Source organism: Pieris brassicae, chromosome 10 (genome assembly GCF_905147105.1).
Source record: "Pieris brassicae chromosome 10, ilPieBrab1.1, whole genome shotgun sequence".
NCBI lineage: Eukaryota > Metazoa > Arthropoda > Insecta > Lepidoptera > Pieridae > Pieris > Pieris brassicae.
Genome location: NC_059674.1, coordinates 12,221,939 through 12,243,396, shown reverse-complemented (window position 1 = coordinate 12,243,396; position 21,458 = coordinate 12,221,939). Strand labels below are relative to the sequence as shown.

The following is a 21,458-nucleotide window of genomic DNA, read 5'->3' as shown; positions in this document are numbered from 1 at the left end:
TTGTTAAGACAAAGGTGCGTTGTCTTTGCTTCTATATTCCATAAAAATCGTCTTTATAGTAATATCAAAAATTATTAAACAAAATTCTGACACTCAAATTATTGTTTTTATGATTCAACACGAATTATTATCTTTGATTTTTTGAATAATTTTGCTAAAACAAAATCGACTAGAATTTGTAATTTATGAGCAATATACTATCTAATACATAGGTAAAGCTTCCAACTCTACGTTTGCACAATCGGACTAGATTTCTCATTTCCCTTATATATAATGAAGCTTATACTAATTAATTGTATGTAATATCACGCACAATTTTCTACGCTTCGTCCTTTGGAATGTTAAAGAGATCTTTTGACTAGAAATACTTTGTCAATATGTACAAAAGTTATTTAATAATTCATAAACAAACGTTCTTTAACGACTCAAACGCACAAATAAAATCAGATATTGCATTTGTAAGAATCATTTCGTTTTCATTAATTTATCATTGGAATTTTATTTTGGTTGACTAGTATTTTGTGGTTAGTGTCAGTTAGGCGAATGGCATTTCATACGGTTAAGGGTAACGCACTAACAATATAAAACATCTTAATTATTACGACAATTATTTCATTATAATTTATTCTATGTTCATCGTGTATTAAAGCAAATAGGAGTACTCCTTACATCTCTATCTTCTATAAATAAGATACCTTGTAAAGATTACATAAAATCTGTTTTATAGTGCGCACACACAACATCCTGTGACTTCTGTACATTTTGACAAGTAATACTGTTTTTATCCGATCAAATCGGATATTTTTACTAAAGCAATCGAAAAGCGTTGTTGCAAGTCCTAAGTCAAAAACTTTAAGAAAAACTTTTTGGTACATCACTCTTTATATTGAGATGTAAATACCGAAAAGTTTTGCACAAGTTATTAACAAGCCTAACAATTGAATTCACAGGTAAAATATTGCTTCTGGAAGGATATTTTTGTAGGCTTACATAAAAGTTTATTGCAAAGCCATAATGTTTACCTCTAAAAAGCTTTTCTTCCTGGCACGTAATTTGTAAAAGCCTGTTTTTAAGATTGCTTTTTATTACGTAAATCAAATTAATCTATTTGATTTTGTATTGTTGAACAATGCTTATGACTAGATTGTACTCGTATGTTTTAGACTCCGGCCCTTTTCCTACGCGAGTTTTTGCTTGTCTCAATACTAAAGTGTTTATTATTTATTTTAGAAAGACATGCCCAAATTGTATGTTTCCAAACCATTTCAAATAGTCTATGAGCATATATTGTTTCTGAAATACAGATAAGTTATATGTTTATATAGAAAAGTGACTGCAACTATCAATTCAGAGAGTAAACATTATGACTGTTATGACTAAATACAAATAAAAGTGAATTCAAACGTCAATATATAAATATTTTTTTCTAGCAATGTAAACTAAACATTATGTGACTAGAACAATCGACTGGAGATCATTTATATATATCTGTACAATTGATAGCGAATCCCATTAACTTACCTATAACAGAAGGTAAGAGATCACGTCAATAGAAAACGGTTCAAGCTATGCTAAGTTGTGAAGATGTGTCAAAGTTCATACTGTAAAATTTTGATATACAACGTTCTGTTTAGATGTGAGGTGGCGGCCTTATTACACGTAAACTCTCACGTAACGTAACTGTTTTTCATATAAAAAATGGTAACCATGGTAACAAACACGGCAATCTTTAGTCAACGCTTTATAAAATAGTATGGTAAACAAAAATAGTGGTAATATGGTTAAGCGTTGCTGACTAGACAATATAGTAGTTAATCCACCTCAGCAAGAGTAACCTGATAAATCTTTGAAACCCTTTACTGACCGTTCCATTGGGCAAAACCAATTTAAACAGTAATTTTTACAACTTATCATTTCTCGATAGAAAACAAAGCAGTTACTTGAATTCTTAAAGCACTGATCATTCAGCGTTATTCCAGTGTCCTTATCCTTACTCCACTAAATCTTCTCAAAGCACTAATAAATGCTGTGAGTGGACATTGCGTCACAAGAGATGATCGTCCTGGTCGTCGTGATCTTCCTCTGACTCTGCCGAGTCTAAACTAGGTACGTGATCCAAATCATTTGGATCACACTGCTGGTCCAACTCCGTGGAAGGTGTGTCGTCATCTCTCCATTTGTCCATGGATCTTCTGCGTGCGTTCATAAAGAAGTTACCTACAGTTGTCGGCTCTAAACCTAATTGCCTCGCTATCGTCACTTGCATTTCTTTTGAGGGTCGCTTTGTTTCCTGGAATTAGATATGTTTGTGTCAGTTTGGTAGATTAATTAAATTTTTTAATTTTTAGGAACCCCCAAGCCGACTGATTCCCGTGGGGGAAAGATACCATAACCCTCTAGATAAAAAAAACAAAATATGAAACTCTAAAATTTGGTACATTTAATGTCAGATCATTAGGGTCAGAGATAGTATGCATAAAAATAACACACTTACTACACAAAATAGAAATAAACATACTTGGTCTTGGTCTAGCGAAAGTCAGAAACTACCGCTAGACCAAAGGATACAATATTGAAGAACATGATAATTCTATCCTTTGTTATAAAGAAGATACGCGTGGCCTGTACGCGGTGAGCTTTCTCATCAAGAAAACACATATAAGAAGCATTATAAACTTACTATAAACTCAAAGAAAAAACCTTAAATGGACCTGGCCATATGGGCCAATCACCATATGGGAAAACAAAAAATGTGTGGATTTTAGTCTAACAAACGAGCCCAAAAAAAATTCAAAAACAGAAGTTCTACTAGAGGAAGCCTTTACCCTACATGGGGTTCCAATAACATAGTTTTAGATGAATATTTATAAGATAACAATGTTATTTAAGGTTGTTAGAAATAAATGGGCTTTATTATTATTTTTTAGTTATGTCATCGACCCAGCATAGAAATAAACATTTCATAATCTAGTCAGATCAATAAAAACAACGAGCCATTGTATAGCGACTTTAAGATATTGTAATGATATATTATTCGACATTACAGGTGTAATTCCGTAACTAAGGCTTCAGTTAGAAGTTCACCCAGTTCTGCCATTCGTGCAATTCTATGGATGCGCTGTGTGAAAAGAGTATTCTAGTGAATTCTGCTATAAAAGACACAAATAAAAACACCATAATGTTTTGATTAAAAAATAAATAAATAAATCAGTGGCACTACAACCATAGATAAGTCTGGGCCTCAGATTTCTGAATCTGATTCATGGTCATATGTAAATCTAATAGGCAAGTAGATGATCAGCCTCTTGCGCTTGATACACGCCGTCGACTTTTTTGGGTTTAAGGTAAGCTAGGTTCCTTCACTTTTCGAGTGAATGTAAAATGCGCACATTGAAAGAACATTCATTGGTGTACAGCTGGGATCGAACCTACAACCTCAGGGACGAGAGTCGCACGCTGAAGCCACTAGACCAACACCGCTCTCATATTGTTTTGATAAATTTAAACATAAAAGTTATACCAGAATTATTATTCCTTTTATCTATACAACTTCAAATGAATCACAATACGTTGCTAAGCGCAAACCTTGAAGATGTCTGGACCTATTCGAGTAATTGGAAAATATAATTGAAAAATTTGGTTTCAATAAGAATTTAGGTTTTATTCCGGAAAAGCGAACAATCTGTATGGGGAAGTAAAATGGTCCATATTTTGGTATGTAGTTACTTATAAGTAGGCTATGTTAAAAATCATATTAAGGCGATACGAAGTTCGCCGGGGCAACTATTATTTTAATAAAAACTAGCTGACCACTTCATCAAGAGAACAAATTCTACTATTGGCCATACATACAAAGATTGTTAACTGGAAAATCCTTAGTAGGCATTATATAGGAACAATACCTTAAAAATAGCTTGTAGAGTACGCCGCTGGAGGTCTGTGAAAACCAAACGCGGCTTCTTCGGTGAAGGATGGGTATCCGAAACTATATCCTCCTTGCGTTTGCAGCCTGAAAAAGAAAATTTAATTAAGCCAATGCGAGAATTTAATTCAATAGAAAAAACCAGTCGCTACAACCCTTATTCTTGGCTTTAGATAACTGACGTGTTTCCTGATCATGTTCTTTCATAATAGGTGATCAGCCGTCTGTCCGGCTGTCGACTTTTTTATGTATTATCCTTTGCCGTACAAGTGAGGAATGAATGCACACGTAGAAAGAAATGTCCATTTTTATACAGCTGAGGTTCGAACGTAAGTCAAGCCACTAAGTCAACCTGTTCCTTCTTTAATTGAGATATCTCTGTAAGAAATATCAATTAGGTCGGGTTTTTAAACGTATTTTCTTATTATTTATGTATTTTCTTATTGTCTCGTGAGAAATGTTTAAAAGTTATTTTATTTACTTTTTACTATTAGTTTGATGCGCAGAAGTTGATTGTTTAGTATTAAATTCCTGAACGACACGCAAAATCTGGCCAAAACCCCTCAAAAGTTCAAGCAAGGCACGTACGGACAAAAGTTCACAAAATAATACTCACTGCCTCTCTGTGGAATCTGGGCCGCTGAAACAAAATAAATATATTTATTAACGTTGTATTAACAAAACCAAATGAATAAATGTCTAAGACCATCGCACATCAAGCCCTTGGGATTTCTAAGGACGACAATCATGCTGCTAATTAATAAATACCTTCATTGACTGGTTTAATATATAAACGTATGTGTATGTTGAATATATAATACATAATGAAGGTATTTATTTAAACCGAATTCGTTTAAAATTACACAATATCAAAATATACCGTGGATATACATCGAAAAACTTCTCTTAGTAATTTTAGCAAAGTTTTAAGACGCACTAACATTTTAGTTCCCTCTAACATAACACTATAAGCCATAATGATGCTTATCTATCGTAATAAAATTCGCATACCTGGCGACAATGTAAACAACATTAAAAAAGGTCTGATCTCGCAGGCACCTAGAAATCATATATCAAAAACTAAGACAGCCCGGGCGAAGGAAAAATAAAAATGGAGGGGGGGGGCAGCGGTAGCAGTCTAACAAATATCTTGGCTTCTCGAAGCTAACAAACACACTTACCTACTGCTATAAAATAAACACTATTTAACATAAAGGCAGTACCATTACCGCAGGAAATAAAACGGGAAGGATACTGCCTACCCAAATAAAACATCTATAAAGAGCAAAATCTATGATGTACACATCTTTTTAATTCAAACTTGTCACAAAGCGGACGTTTCTAAACAAAATATATACGTACAATATTGTTACCTTTGCGACAAGCTATAGTTATATACCTAAAAGAAACCAAGTCCACTGCTACTCAGCCGGGAAGGAGACAGGAAGGGGAATGAAAAACGTTTCAAACGAATCATCTACATAAACAAATTTATTCAAATAAAATTTATTTACGATCAAAATAACGTGGCCATTGTATGGGTGAAAATAAAATTCACAATTCAAAGGATTAATGGGAAGTTCCAGGAGTTAAGTCATTGGGGAAGGACTCACAAGCAAGAAAATTCCCCGGCAGGTTCGTATGCCGATGGGTCCCAATGGGGCGTGGGCCCCGGGTACATTTCGGGGCTCTGGGGCAGAGGAGCGTACTCCCTGGGGCCGTAATTCTGCGGCTGCATGTTGTTTACATTGTCGCCTTTTACCGTTTGCTGACTTGGGTTATCTGAAAATTTTTCATTAGTTGGTAGGTAGGTAGGTTGGTTCCATATAGTAAGCTAATATATCTTCGTAGATATTGTTAGATCTTCTATACATGTCTAGTACCTATACTTACTATATGTCCTATTACGAGTTTAGTGCAATTGACAAAATTGTTTTAAGCAAAAACAAAAAGCTGACGCTTTACTAATATAGATACTACGAAATATTACAAAGAAAATTTCTCGTTTTATATGATTTAATTTCAACCTACATCTTAAAATGCTAATGTGTTAAGGTTAAAAAAATAATCGGAAGGTAACCCCCCCCCCCCCACGCGACCTCAAATACCTACATAGCACTAGAACGGTCTACAGCGGGAGGGGAGGGGAAAAACGATCGATATACTGTTGTGACGTCACACGTGCGGGGAGGGGGGGACCACGCGGTTTGCTCCACGTAGAATTTAGCTGTCCTAGGATTGAATATTTGGTGACATAGAAGAAACGTTCTTTTATAATTGTAATGTTAAAACTTGTCCATAGTGACTAGGGTTGCTTAGCGTTGTCCTAGGGATTTTACAGAAAATCAGAAGAACTATTCTTGAAGACATCATACACATCTCGACCGTAGTAATTATTGAAGCGGTAAATGGAGTACTTGTAATTTTGACAGCTTTTAGAACTGTTATTCAGTCAAAACCAATACGGAATTAAATAAACAATCTTACAGGACTATACCAGGATCTTGTAATATGCTAAACGCTTTTTAAAATATTAGCAGTGCAAAACACCCATATCAAATAAATTTTGGAGATTACCAAGTATTAAAAAAAAACATTTACAATAAAGAAATAATATTAGAAGATACTCTTTTAGCCAAATAGACTTAATTTTTTTATAGAACAGGTGGCAAACGGGGAGGACGCTCATCTGGTATTACCGCCACCCATGGACACTCACATTACCAGGAGGCTCGCAAGTGCGTTGCCGGCTATTTAAGTATTGCTACGCATTTTCTTGAATGAAAACATGACAGTAACATATACACAATGCTGTATGTTTTATGGCAAATCAGTTAATCCTATTTTTTTTTCAATGTATTGTATTCTATATTATTAATAATTAAAAAACACTCAACCATAAATATAAACGTGGTAAATAATAGTATGAAAGAAATAATTCTTATCGATAAAATGTCGAGAGACAACCAACAAACCAACCAACCAAAAACCAAGACAAACATTATTTTATCTCTTTTTTACGCATTAATATGGCCATAAAAAAATAAAGAGCCAACATATTCCTTCATTTGGTATTTTAGTGTACTTTAATTCTCGTTCTTGGGTTTTGACAGATAAGAAGTCTTGCACAGATCGTCAATGTCTGTGTACAATATCTATGGTTATACTGACCAGAGACAAATATCAATTACCAAAATATGGGACTATGCTTAAACCAAAAATAGGAGCTTTGTGCCATATTTAGGCTAAAGGTTTTTCTTTCAGGTTAAAGAAATTAGGTCACATATTAGGGTCGTCCAAAATTTAGCACCAAAACTGACCTGAATTGGGACGACTTTTCAACAAGCTGATATATATGGGTATTTACCTTAGTTAACATTAAACATAGAAAAGTTAATAAAAAAGGCTTGCACCACCTTTGCTTTACTACTAATGAAACCTTTGAAACTGTAGTTTAGAAACGAAAGACAGTGTTTGGCCAACGCTTCTTTGCAATTACGGCCCCTTCCTTTATAATAAAATCTCCAAATGTATGGATTCTGTGATAGTCAAACTATCCAGATACCAACTCACAAAACATGGATTTCTAATCTACAAAGGCCTACGTATTTTGACATGGCTGAGGTTCCAAAAACTAGCAGAGACACAGCTAATAACATCTCTCAGCTAAACTCTCAAATACATACGCACACCTACCCATTCACACACTCATACATTCACCCATACTTACTAACGTCTTATACAACGTGTGTTTGAGTAGTTGTAACACAAAGACTTTTTTCTTTTCACCATATCTATGAATAATTGTTATCTAGTATAACAACACAGGGGCTTCCCAGTGTGGGGACTAGCGATAGATAAATTTTATCACAACCATGTTTCTGTTACGAATAAAGTTTTTATTATTATAAAGATTTTCTTATTTATCATCGCTAGTTGCCTCACAGTATAAAGCAATGTCATTCATAGAAACTAGTGCATAACATAATTGCTCGAAGCCTCCTGTAACTATTAAATTATTATGCGTGGCTCGTCAAATTTCAATATAGAGTAACTATTTGGGATAATATTATTTTAACTCTATATCTTACTGTAATGATCTCGATTAATATCACTGAATAGGCAGGAATCTTAATGGGCAGGAACCTCACTTGATGACGACGGACACTCCCACTGAGTGCATGCGAGCCCATTGCCGTCCTTTTAAGGATTATTTACAACTCGTTTTACATAGGCAGCGCAGGTAAAGTGCCTTTAAAACGCAAAACAAAACACTGTAGCTTCTATACATATATAAAAATGAATCCCTATTTCCTTTGGTCACAGCATCACGAGTGAACGCTAATTCTTGTTGTGTTAGTTATTGTCAGGAGAAGGTTCTTATGAAGAAAAATTTCGCAGAATATTAGAAAATTTAAGAATACTTAACTGTAAAAATCAAGTAAACCTATATTTTGTTACGATATCAATTTTTTTATTCAGTGCATAGCGCTTTTGTAATTCGAACTTTTTTGATATAGGACCCTTGGCGTTTGACATAACATTGACAGAATGCGTGCTGCAAAAATCGTCAAAGAGAATGTAAGAAAAATGAATATGGTTTAAAACAAATGCTTCGATCGGAGTTATTATATTGGTATATAAAATAATTAATCGCTAGTTTTTTGTGACATTAATCTTGACAATCCATGTTTTTCACATAGCCAGTTATATGTCGCCTGTTCCCGTGTCGGAATACCAACAAAAGTATTTATATATGCGCTAGAAAAACGAACCAAGAATGTACAACATTCTATATCATAAAGCATTAGAATAATAAACACTTAGTTTCTGAAATAAGTTTTGGTGAATTATACCAATTTGAAATCAATAGTTCATATTTAAGACTGGACCACGTCTGTCAGGTCCGCTAGTATATATATATCTCGAGGTAGGTAAGTTAACAGCGGCACCCTGAGGCATTTATAAAGGTTATGTATATAAAAAACTTAATAGATAAAACAAAAGATTCTTTCACGGCTTTCACCTCCTTAAATCAGCTTTAAAGGGAGATCCCCAACTGTTAATAATAATAATCAATGGCACTACAACCTTTGTTTTAGGTCTGGGCCTCAGATTCTGTATCTGTTTCATGATCTGTATCTGTTTGTTAATCTAATAGGCAAGTAGGTGATCAGCCTTCTGTGCCTGACGCCGTCGAATTTTTGGGTCAAGGTGGTTTCTTCACGATGTTTTCCTTCACCGTTCGAGCTAATGCGCACATAGAAAGAAAATCCATTGGTGCACAGCCGGGGATCGAACCTACGACCTCAGGGCTGAAGGTCGCATTCTGAAGCCACTTTTTTTTATTAAGGAGGTAAAAATGCACAACTGCAGGCCCGCGAGCGCATGCAGTCGCTATCGCGGGAACTGTGGGGATGGTTAACTCTTATCCCTCTGCTAATCAGAGGGGAGAAACCCGACCCACTAAAATTTCCTCCTGAGCCCTCCATATCGCCTGCTATGCCGGACACATTCATTCTGAATGAATGACGTCCAGCACCGCATTGAGTCCCCCGGGGGTCGCACTAGGCATTCAACCCAGGGAAATGCTGAAGCCACTTTTTTTTCTTTTTTTTTTTTTTTTTTCGTCAGGAAATGCTTTTACGCATATCCCTACGGTATTTTACACCAGCAGGGATTATGTGTGACTCAGACTTAATAAACCCTACCCACTAAAACCTGACGGATGGACGGAACACTTATTTCGTGAATTTATAAATAAGGACGAGGTATCTGCACAATGAGACCAGATATCTCATTGGTATCAAATTTAGGGCTTATCGCCACCAACTCCACTTTGCAAATTGAAAGAAAACAATCATAATACTAAATAATAAATAATATATAATAGTATTAAAAAAAAGAATAAAATAAGTTTTTATTTTGTTGCAGAAAATATACACTCTAAATTTATAACTCGTTTTGTTTAGTATTCTTTGATCAAAAGCCTTTACGTAAATAAATAATTTGTGCAATTTGTATGTTCTGGAAAACTTTAATAATCATATATTTAAATATGTAGCTTGTATCATGCTTATTAAATTATTTATAATGTTTTTCTCTGGTTTTGTTTTTACCTCATAAATCAAAATGTCAGAGACAAATAATACCTAATTAAAGACTTATATTATATCTGTCTTAGCAAAATGTATGCTTGTTTAAAGAATTAAACACATTAAAGTTTGCCAGTTTATTAGAAAACTTGTTCCTTGCATTATTTAAAAAATAACAAACGTAACAATTACTACGTACAGTAATTGCTGATTATACCAACCGTTAGTATAGTGACCAAATTATATGGAAATAAAAAGTAATTACCTTTGCGAGTCTAATATTGAATCAAGCTGAAACAATATACGAGGGGTGCAATAAATAGTAGTAAAACCGTAGATTCTCCTTGGAAAGAAAATAAATAAATACCGACAGGCAAGCCTACATTTAATAATTATAAAAAAGCAATAAATTATCTTTGGTTTTTTTTAAAATAGAACTCATTTGTTTACATCGTGTCGGAACGTGTTCTTTGAAATGGATCAAATTGAAGTCCGCGGTAATAAATATTGAAAACTTTGCTACGGAGCTGGTAAATCAAGACTTTGATAGCAAAGTTAAGGGTTCATATTTCAACATTCTATAGTTGCACGTTGGTGTGCGAGTTCAAGCGAGGAAGAGCTAACATTAACAAAGCACGAGGAACGTGACGCTGTGCATTGGTAGTGATCAAATGATTTAAAAAGTAGAAAACATAGTCTTGTTATTTTTTGTTTGATAGCATCAGAAACGAAGGTTTTTGTATGAAGTTTCCATACTATTAAATAACCATTTGAGTAGTGAAAAAACGCGCTGAGTGCCCAGAAACAAACAAAACTGAGAATTTTTGGCTCGATTCATAACTATGAACGAAACATGGCGTCACAGTTATGACCGGAAGGGAAAAACAGTCCATTACTTGGAAGAGTCCATCTTCCAACTCCGATGAAATTTAACTGGGACTGCCAAGGGGTGTTAATGATCGATTCGTTTAATAAAGGAGCCATTATTACGGGGTCCTTGTGCACAGGACATATGACAAAGATGCATGAGGATATGGCGTGGCAGGCTCGCACAAGTTCAGAGTCGCTAGGCCTATTCGTAAAGCTGGCTTGGAATTGATGGAACGATCTTCATATTCACCGCACTCTCTCGCTCTTAGTGAGTTTTCTTTTATTTCCGCGGTTAATAGAACAGTCCGAAAGCCATTAATTTAACAATAGTCGCGAAGGTACTAGCTTTTTTAAGGGTTCAGAAATATTCTTTGTAATTTTAGCTTATAAAAAGATAAACAGTATATTAATCTCAAAAGGTGACGTAGAAAAAAGAAATTGCGTCATACTAATATCACTTTTTATTGGACTCCCCTAGTATACCCATTTGCCTGCAGACTGTAACAAACAATGTACTACAAAGAAACTAAATATTATTGTTTTACATTTTAATCTTTGAAAATATGAATTAACACCAAAACAGTTTGTCATGTGTGAACTAGTGACGTCCGTATCGATCACGTTCTATCGATTATTTCCGAGTCTTAATGAGAGTAATATGGATAGCTTCCATTCTTTAAGGTAATCTTTGATTTGCAACAAACAATTCGAAACAATTAAAGTCAAGTCAACAAGTTATTTTTAAACAGTTTAACATCTTATACATCTCTGATATACTAAATACTGACTGATATACTAAACTCAAACATTAAAAAAATACGTCAATCGCTTTCACCGCTAAGCTAGTGACGTGCTACATCGACCGCGCGGCCCCACCGCTATCGATTGTCGACAATCGATGAACGCAGCTGACGTCTGCCTTGTTTGTAAACGCACCCTACTTGGGGGAGGAAATGACACAATTTTAATACTAGGATAGTGAAGGGACTGGAAGGGATTCTGTATCCTTTGTTAGCGTTTAATGCAGTTTTTTATTGCCTTTAAAGGTCTAACAATGCTATGTTCATTACGTTTGTAAACGAATAATCTTTGACGAAGAACACACGATACACACGTATTAAATAATAAAGCATTCGTAAATTCAAGAAAATGACGATTCTATATCATATGTGCGAATTGCCGATGATCCTACTTGAATCGTATCGTATGTATGAATTAGCCTAAGAAAAATATAAAAATTACGCAATAAATTAATATTATTTATTGACAGTTGTTAATAGTCTACAATATTATTAATTAAAACGAAAACAATTCCTAAGCCTAAATTAGGTAATTCAATAGAAAGCGTCTCCCTCATACAAATCTTGTTATTCAAAAAGATTTTAATAATACACGGTAAATATTCGTTTCTAAGTCTCTAATGGTTCAATAAAAATACAATATAACGGGATTTATAGAATCCGATTGCCTCAGTAACCTTGTACTTAGATAATGAATTAATTTTAATTGTTTTTATTATGAAAATTATAATACTTCCAATTTGTAAACCTATAAAAGGAGTCTATAATAATCAAAGATATAGTATAATTAGTGTTTATCTAAATAAGTATTACAGTCATGCAGACATACCTGCTAGTCGTAACGCTGACATTCTCTGAAACTCAGGCTCCTGCAGCCATTTCCACATCCGCCTAAACGTTTCCCTCCCTGATTTTAGCTTTGACCATGGTTTTGGATTTCGTAACAAATCACTCAAAGTTCCTTGTGACCGACAGAGGACCCTCTGAGCGAAAATTGCTTGTGGTATTGAATACCTCTTCAATTCTCCACTTATCCTTTGAGCTAGTTCTTTCGTATTTATTTCTTCCGTATCATTCAATTCTGGCGATCGTATCGGTTGTGTCTGCTGGGCTTCTTCTCTTGCCAGTAGTGCCGCATTGAGATCTAGCCCTGGACTGGGCAAAGGCGGCGTGGGGGATCTTCTTTCGAACGAGTTGGGTGACGCACTCCTCCTACTGTACGCTGATTGTGGTGACAAAGGCTCGTTATACGCCGCTGGCGACAATGACGCATAGGAATGCTGCTGTTGTATAACCGTAAACGTACCACCAGCATGATAGGCAAATTTATCTGATACAGTACTGATAGGGGGGAGCGGGAGGAGGGGTGTTAATGTGGCGTACGACGCTGGCTCTAAGCCTGGCGGTGTGAGGCGACCGTTGACTGCTGAAAGTGGATGGAAGGCCGCGTCACCGTCTGGGAGGAGATCCGCCGGGGACAGCCGAGGTGGGGACGCGTTGCTGGGAGCCACTATGACGGTAAGCGGCGCGCGGTCTCTAACTCTAGCTTCATCCATGGCGCGCGGCCGGCAGCAGCGCGGTCGCGCGGGCGACTGAACAACGCCTGCGCCACGCACCCTGCGCTCCCCTCTGTCCGCCTGCAAACACCCTTATTTTATACCCTAACGTCCTACATCGTATTGCTGCAAACAAATTTGGACTCTACAATTACTGCACATGACTTATTCTAGAATAACAATATTTTCAGTCTGGTCGTGAGACATGAACACTATACAATGCACCCTTAACCTACCCTGTGGCGCTTTTACTCTTATAGAACTATCTCACATCGGCGTTTTTCGTTCATTGCTGCTTAATGTGTCTTATTTTTTGAAGATTCCAGTTGCAAAGAGCAATGGTTAGGAAATACGAGCGAAAATTGTTTTATAGTAACGGTGCCATTGTCGCAGTACGGGGTCTGCCCTCGTTCGCTGTCACTCGGCTACTTTCAGCTAGGAACTTCCATTTGAGAAGCAATTTTATTTAATATTAATTTTGCTCATTTCAAATACAATGCTTTTTCTTATTTGACCTGATTTTAAATGACTTCAATTTCTATAAAAAACAAAGAATTTGATTATTTATTAAAATTAAGTAAAAATCCAATAATACGTTTTGTATAAATATTAAAAGATTTTTCTTAATTCTTTGAAATGCCCAAGCCGAAAAAGATCGCAAAGCCCACACCGCAAATAAAATAATACATGGGCCATAATGGTAGTTATGTCATGTCTGTCAAAAAATATATAATATTAATGTACATATAATATTTACCAGGTACAAAAACTTATTTTGTAAAATTTTGTACAAAGTTTCCTTAGCGCCTATTGTCTTCAGGTCGCCACCCTTTAAAAAAGGCCATAGTAGTGTCAATAACCCTACACATCCACACAAAGTATGTCTTTTTATAATGTAACATTATCCATGGCACAAGCCACAGGGCCCGGTGTCGCACCTGGCGTGAAAGGGACCTGGTAAAGTGTTGTAACAAATGCTTATCGATGAATTTCATTTAACATTTCATCGACATTAGCACATTCATATATTTTTAATTATCAGGTATCAATCGTTAAATACATATCTGCTGAGACACAGTTGATCCAAATACTTAACAATATTTTTTTTATCAACCTTATTTTTTTGCATAAGATACTTTATCGATATTAAACGTGACTTTTTGACAAACCTAACTGAATCATGAACTTTATTTTTTAAACTTCTGAATTCGTTATTCTTTTAATACAAAGTTACTATAGGATATACATTTATTATTTGCATACAAAGAATAATAATATTTCCATCTGACGCCAGGTGTTTATTCACTTTCTCGATGAATTAGAATAATGTTAGCAGGCCCCTGTTATAATAAAAAATACATTTGCGTACTAAGCACGAGTTTATCACCCCTAATATTGCACCCTACTTAATTAGCTGTACAGCTGCGCACGCAGCTCGCGTGACGTCATATCGATCCTTTTATCGATATTATCGACCGCGCACCTGTCCAACTCTATCTTCCGGGGTAATGAACTTTTGAAGTAAGAAAGGGGTTAGGTACTTCCTTATTTTAATAACGGAAGAAGAAACAAAAATAATTCCAAAATCATTTTAATTCTACTCTTTTACGTCAGAACGGGTGAATAGATCTGGATACAATTTTCCTACGAGATTCAAATCGTAAATATATAAAATAAAATAAAAATAGCCTTCAAATTTAATACCTTACGATAGGCTTATCGGGAAATGAGCTCCCGTTCTAAGAAAAATAATCATAGCTACGTAAATACGATTTTCACGCGACATTATGTATACAACTATTTGTAGTCAATATATAGTTGTTTTATAAACTATTAAATGTAAGAGGGCTTCACAAATACCTTTCGCGTTTTCTTTTTGTGACAGCAGACAAAATGTTTTCATGGCTAACGTATTCCCGAAAGATTTAAGCCAATTATTTGCCGTGGCAGTCGCTTTAAGTAAACTTAAGTTAAACGCCAAAGATAAGAGTATTGAAAAATCAATAAAATTCAAAAAATCAATAATTATTGACAAAAACGCGCCATTTCGTTTCTTACCGATTCCTCTTCAAATTTTTTTGATTCTGCCTCTAAATCGATCACCTCAATTTCATTGGCGATTGAGACATCTTCACCACTTACCAAAACCTCGACAAGCAACTCGGACATGAGAAACAACCATTAATTTATCGACTTTAGATATTCTTGGATCTTATAATATCGGAAATCTAACCCTCTGTGACGTACCGTTGTCATGACAACCCCGTTTTACAGTCCTTACTGATAATACATATCTATCTCTTTCTTTTGCATTGTTTATCCCATAAAAGAAAAGGATGATAATATTCCGCTCAATGCCTTCGTGTTTCGTAAAATCGATATCGCACAAGGCTGGCCGTCGATTAACCGTTCTATGGAAAGACAAAAGAAGAACGTTATATACCATAGGAAATGCGCGGTAGATTCAATTCTATTGCGTTGCATTAAAACCTACTTTAACTAATACAATACCCTTCGTATGAGCTGTTATTTATAATCGCCGTTTTCTAGACCCACCGCGTGGTTCAAACGATATTGATTTTCCGCGATCGCGTTGGCGTTTTTCGATTTATTGGATAAAATTAAAATCCACTTATCGAAGAATATATTAATTAGCTATTTTATGAAAAAGGTATTAGTTTGTATTTCATACGACCCCATAAATATAACGTATGTGAGAATTAAGTAACTACGAAAACTTTGTCTTTCAAAAATTAAGTCAACTTTCGTATTCAAAAAAAACTATTTGATTGCATGTATGTTTTGGACGTGGCTTTTTCTAATTCACTATATTAGTTATATACTGTTTAAATTCTGAAATTTTTTACATGCACATATCGCTTCAACCAATTTTTTGAGATCTCAAAACTTTATCATATTCATCTTTAAACTAAATTCAAACTATGGAATCTTGAGGATTTTTTACCATTTTAAAACTTTGCTATAGGAAAGGAATAAAGAGGTGTTTGTTTAATTTGTGGTTTAAAAATAAAACACAACTATTGTTTGTTTCTTTGTATTGCATCAACTGTAACACTTTTCAGTTTTCTTCGATATTGAGCAAAGTTTACCTACATTATTATAATTGCTTGTATATTTACGTTAAATTGTTTATAGCCTTTGTGCGCTAGTTTGTGCGTACGAGCTTCCAAAAACGCCCGATAGGTGGCAGTATTTTCAATTTGTTTGAGCGTAGATTTTACAACTTGTCAACTTGGCCAGACTGCGTGGTGAAGGAAAAGTTCGCGCATGTACCTTTAGTAGGAAAAACCTCCAAGAGACTTCTGCCTATTTAATAAGTGGCCATTTGTCGGGAATTTTAAAGGCTTTACTAATCACTGCCGGTTTTATTAACAATTTATCGTAAAATACGAGCATAACAACGCATGCTATGTCAAAATGCTCCAACTCCTGACAATACACACATGGCAACTTGTGCCTCATATTTGTTTTAAGCTTTAAGCACCAATTTTCTTTATAACAAGTCGTTCGAAATAATTAAACGACTAAAATTCTATAAATATCTTACTATGTATAGGTTAAAAATACATGTTATAACATTTTTACAAGACTATCCTTAATTAAGTTTCATATAAAAATCAAATAACTTAGCCATTGGTGTTTTATTAAGCCATTTGATTTATACATGCACACGAGACAAAACAATACTACGAAATTAATTAAATAATGGTAAGGACAAACAATATTTTTCGTCTACTTTATGAAAATTATAAATACACTCCAAAAAATATTTACATACAAAAAAATGTGGACACAATACTTAAAAAATAATTAATAAATTCGCTACACAATTCATAATTGCACGAGTAAATTGACAAACTAACATAATTGATAACTAGGAGTATTCTTCTAACGGTTAATTATTCTTAATTAATCTTTAATTACGTATGTTGTTATTCAATTTGAGAAATCCAAAACTTATAAAGACGGATTCTTGTTTCTTTATATTTAAATATTCGTTCAGAAATAAGTGCGGAGTATTGAAATCATTAAAAAGCATCGCAGGAGTCAAAATAGGGACCTAATCAAATAAAAGCGAGCCTAAATTCATATAGATTAAGATATACATGCCAGTAAAATATACACGGGTAGGGTACAATGTAGGTAATACTAAAATTATAGAATATATTAGAAGTATTCATTAATCAGCGAAACTACGCGTAGAAGCGTTACTTAACCGTAATATACTTAAGACGAGGTTCAACTCTGGATTCGAAATAAACTTCCAGACTGCTGGGTGCCCAACGATATCGAACTGTGGAGCTTCCAGGGGGAAATAAACAAATGAACATCTCACACGTTGGGTGAGTAATTGGTATCCATAAGCCTTCGCGGAAATGAAATCTAACAATGAAGGTACAGGCTTTTAAAGTAAATTTAATCATTTATTTCTAGTTAGCACGTTGTATAGAACGCATCATAAATATACAATATTGTTGTATCTAAGGCACATAATGTTTAGGCTTTCAATTATTACTCCATATCGTAACAATGGTGCTAATTAAAAATTAGAACGAATGTGTGTTGTGACAAACACACAAACGCATGAATTTGTCACACTCACACGCTATTGCAAAGCTATTAATAAATACTACGGAACCTACAGACACGGTTAATAAAAAAGTTAACATCTCTGTTTCCCTTACTTATCCGCTTCAACAAATGCATTTCATACAACATGTTTTTGAGTGCCTAGTGTGAGTTGCAAGTGAGTGAAACGAGTATGTATTGAACATTTTTGCAATGCCCAGTAATTATACCTCAAAGTAATTAACGTTATCATCTGAGAATATTTGTATCAATTTTAAATTTGGGCATAATAAACTTATTACATTTTTAATCCATCTTTAATGTAGACGTATGCGTACGTGTATATATTGTTTACGTATTAAACGCGTAAGAATATACGTATATTCTTACGTCTTGAAACACATGAAATTCCTATATCAATCAAAATATAATTAAAAAATTCAATCCAGTATTAAAGCTTCGTTTAGATTATTAGGTTTGCCTGCATCTCACTAGATGTAAATCGTAGATTAAAGGTAAAAAATAGTTAACGTCTCGCGCAAATAAACGCATTAACGCTTAACTCATACTAGGCACTCTTTAAATCTCTATTTTCGTTAGCACATCGTGCGTTATCGCCAATCATACAAAACAACTATTTCAATATAAGACACGTCCAGAATGAACAATTTTAATCACAGTCTAGAATATTCGGCACCAATGAGCTTTTAAATTCGTCACATTAGTTTAGATCGAAATTCTGATGTCCGAACGTTATTACGTGACGCCTAATTTCTGGTATAACTAATGTATATAGCTAGCAATTGACTAAATCTTCGCTTCCTATTTCAACTAGTAGCTGTTAAATATATCTATAGTCTGTGGAACAGCTAAGTTATAAATTGTACCAAACTGATTCAACAGGGAACTCCGTTCCATCCTCTTTCTATAGAAAAAATATTGCGTGTCATACGATCGTACTAACTCCTAGCTCACTAAAGCTGATTTATAATAATCTTTATTGCTCGTTAGTTATTGCTACGTTACACTATAGAACTAGTCTCTATAAAAGGGCAACTGATTAGAAAATCCACTGCAGCTTTTGGCCTGTATACATGGCACCTACTGAATTGTATTAATCCGTCTTTCACACGTCGACGATACAAAAGCAAGGTATAATCCAAAAGTTTATTGTTTTAGTTTGCGTATCTAGCTAAATCTAAAAGTTATAATAAACTGTGTGCCTCAATGAAGACGTGTAAAAAAGGGATATTTTTAGGAACCCAAAAGTTGACATGAAATTTTTGTAATCAGGCAGTGCTGTATGAATTTCAAAGTTTGGATTTGTTGTTTTATGATAGCGATATGGAGATCGCTCATTCATATCACACTGCAGGATTATGATGAACAAAAACGCTGTCAACTCAACCGCACCTTAAACTAATACTCGAACACAAAGGTTTTTCCAAACTATCGCTTTCCCTCTCAGTGAGAGACGGCAATACTTTTTAAAACCTTCGCGTTCGAGCGTAACTATCAAACCGTGTATATATATTTAGATTTAAGTGTAATTTGGCCACAATCGCCCCTTACTATACGTAAGGGGATCTATAATTGTAAATATTTTCTTTAAGTACATTACATTGCTATACTAATGACTAGCATGTATGGCCACGGGAACTCAAAAAACCGAACATGATTTTAAATAATTTTATAACAAGCACTACCGCCTTTTTGTAACCAAAAAGATAGACATGATGAACTACATAATAGTTGACTATGTGTGTAAGCTGTGGCTATTTAAGTTCAGGCCCGTAATTTCGGTATATTTCCATATTTTAACACTATCTCAGTCAGTTATTAACTATTATAAGGTATGTTAATCGTCCTGAATCATTCTTTATTCTATTAGCCTAAAGTCATTTAAATATGGCGAAACATATTTATGACACATATGGCTTATATTGATCAAAGTTTTGATTATTGCCTCCAAAATTATTGGCTATATATATTATGTAATTAATGTAAAATTACTTCTGTTTTTGCACGACATAAATGTACAATAATTGGCAAGTGTATCATATTTACTCAATAATTTAAATAATAATTTAAAGCTAATCTATTAAATTAGTGGTATCTATGTCTAATAAATGAAGGAAATCATCAATATCATTTCATCTTTTTGATTACAAAATAAGCCTACAAAATCGGATGGATTTATGACGAACACTACATTGTATGTCCTAATAATAAAGTTATTATACATTATGAAAGGCACCTATATGTCCCTCGACAAAGGTCGATCTACTTCTATCATATATTTATCGGTTTCAATCCGAAACTTTATTGTTGGTAATAAATCGCCGATATAAAAACCACAGCCTAAGCAATAATGTGAACACTTCTTTTGAGATCTTCTGTTTTTTAGTCTGTAGAGAATTTTCGAAGCGAAATGTCGTATCGGATATAAAAATGATAAATATGTGACAGCCGCTTCTAAATATACATGTTAACTAAATTCTTAAGCAAGGCTCGTCTTTCCCAAATAGTTCAATAAATTAAAAATCTCATTAAAACACTGCGCTTACACTAATTATTTTTAAACAGAACAAAAACAACGTATCACACTTTCAATCGAAAATTGGAAGCATTTTTTAACTGCCTTTAAGGTCAGCAAAACAACGATAAAAGCAGTAACTTTCACATATTCACTAAATTACTGGAAGGCTTTTTTCATATTCGTTATATTCTATAAAAATATTAGAATATAATTGTTTTTATAACTTTTGTAACAGATTTACCAGTTATTAAAATAGTCCACTAGATGGCGTTGTCATCAACACGTGACGTCGATAAAGTCACTCAACTAAACTACAATGCCAACAAAATATGTACACTACGTAGAAAAGAATTATTCTGTACAGCGAATAAATTTATTGTCAAATGAAAATATTCGATTTCAAATTGAAACTCGAAAGACAGTCCGGTGGTTTGACCTTCTTAAAGATATCCTTATTCTTTCAGGCCCGTTTATTCCTAAGGTAGTTTAATCACAGAGTAAACCACAATTTGAAAGAGAAAGGGCCGATAAAGTCGGTGATCTTGAATTTCAGTATTTATAAAACTTTGTAGTTTTCCTTTGAAAATGAGGGTAGTTAGTACCAGGATATCTAAATACGCTGAACTGGCCGAACAATGAAGCAGAAAGTGTACAACTTTCACGAAAGACGTATTTGATAGTTTTTGAAACCTTGTAATTAGGTTTTTAGTATTAGTAGCCCTTCTACTTTTTGAAACGTTCAAGCCAGTACAGTGTACAATAGAGGTCAGTGTCTATGCGTAACAGGACGCCAGTGAGGGAGGGGCGCGGGGGTCCACCTTAGCACAGTTGCGGCCGAACCGTCGCCATGAACAGACGTCTCGGTCGCACCATGCAAGGATCACGGTGATCGAAGATCTGGAGCCGGTTTATCCGGGGCAATGTCGTCAGTGTCGACTACAGATTGGACATTTGTCCCTGTGGTGTCCATGGCTGTAGTGTCTGATGTTATTACGTTGGATTGAAAGAAACGCTCTGTGAAAACAAAGTTGCCCTCTGTTAATGAATAGGCATCGGATGCCTATTGGTCACAATCACATTTATTCA

At 34.6% G+C, this 21,458-nt stretch overlaps 2 protein-coding genes across 6 annotated transcripts in view; both read right to left on the bottom strand.

Annotated features, from left to right (window-relative positions):
- Positions 1-1,503: 1,503 nt before the first annotated feature.
- On the bottom strand, positions 1,504-15,436 carry LOC123715723 (hepatocyte nuclear factor 6). The gene is made up of 5 exons (XM_045670971.1): positions 15,302-15,436; positions 12,517-13,324; positions 4,539-4,562; positions 3,903-4,009; positions 1,504-2,290 (listed from the first exon to the last, which is right to left on the bottom strand). The coding sequence occupies exons 1-5, from the start codon at positions 15,410-15,412 to the stop codon at positions 2,045-2,047; spliced, it is 1,296 nt and encodes a 431-aa protein (XP_045526927.1). The 5' UTR covers positions 15,413-15,436; the 3' UTR covers positions 1,504-2,044.
- An 854-nt stretch (positions 15,437-16,290) lies between these two features.
- Positions 16,291-21,458, bottom strand: part of LOC123715251 (nuclear factor 1 B-type) — a 39,312-nt gene continuing 34,144 nt past the window's right edge. For 3 of the 5 annotated variants that reach the window (XM_045670193.1, XM_045670194.1, XM_045670197.1), the window contains exon 14: positions 16,291-21,407. In XM_045670193.1, the coding sequence (XP_045526149.1) occupies positions 21,253-21,407 (155 nt within the window). In that variant the 3' untranslated portion in view covers positions 16,291-21,252. The remainder of the gene's footprint in view (positions 21,408-21,458) is intronic. The other 2 variants (XM_045670195.1, XM_045670196.1) reach the window with 1 other exon arrangement.

Bases quoted from the DNA above. Each gene is read 5' to 3' on its own strand.
- LOC123715723 (XM_045670971.1), bottom strand. From the start codon at position 15,412: ATGTCCGAGTTGCTTGTCGAGGTTTTGGTAAGTGGTGAAGATGTCTCA. The intron at 13,325-15,301 runs GTAAGAAACGAA...GGGTGTTTGCAG, and splicing joins AAAAATTTGAAGAGGAATCG to GCGGACAGAGGGGAGCGCAG. The intron at 4,010-4,538 runs GTGAGTATTATT...TTTCTTTTTCAG, and splicing joins CCAGATTCCACAGAGAGGCA to GCTGCAAACGCAAGGAGGAT.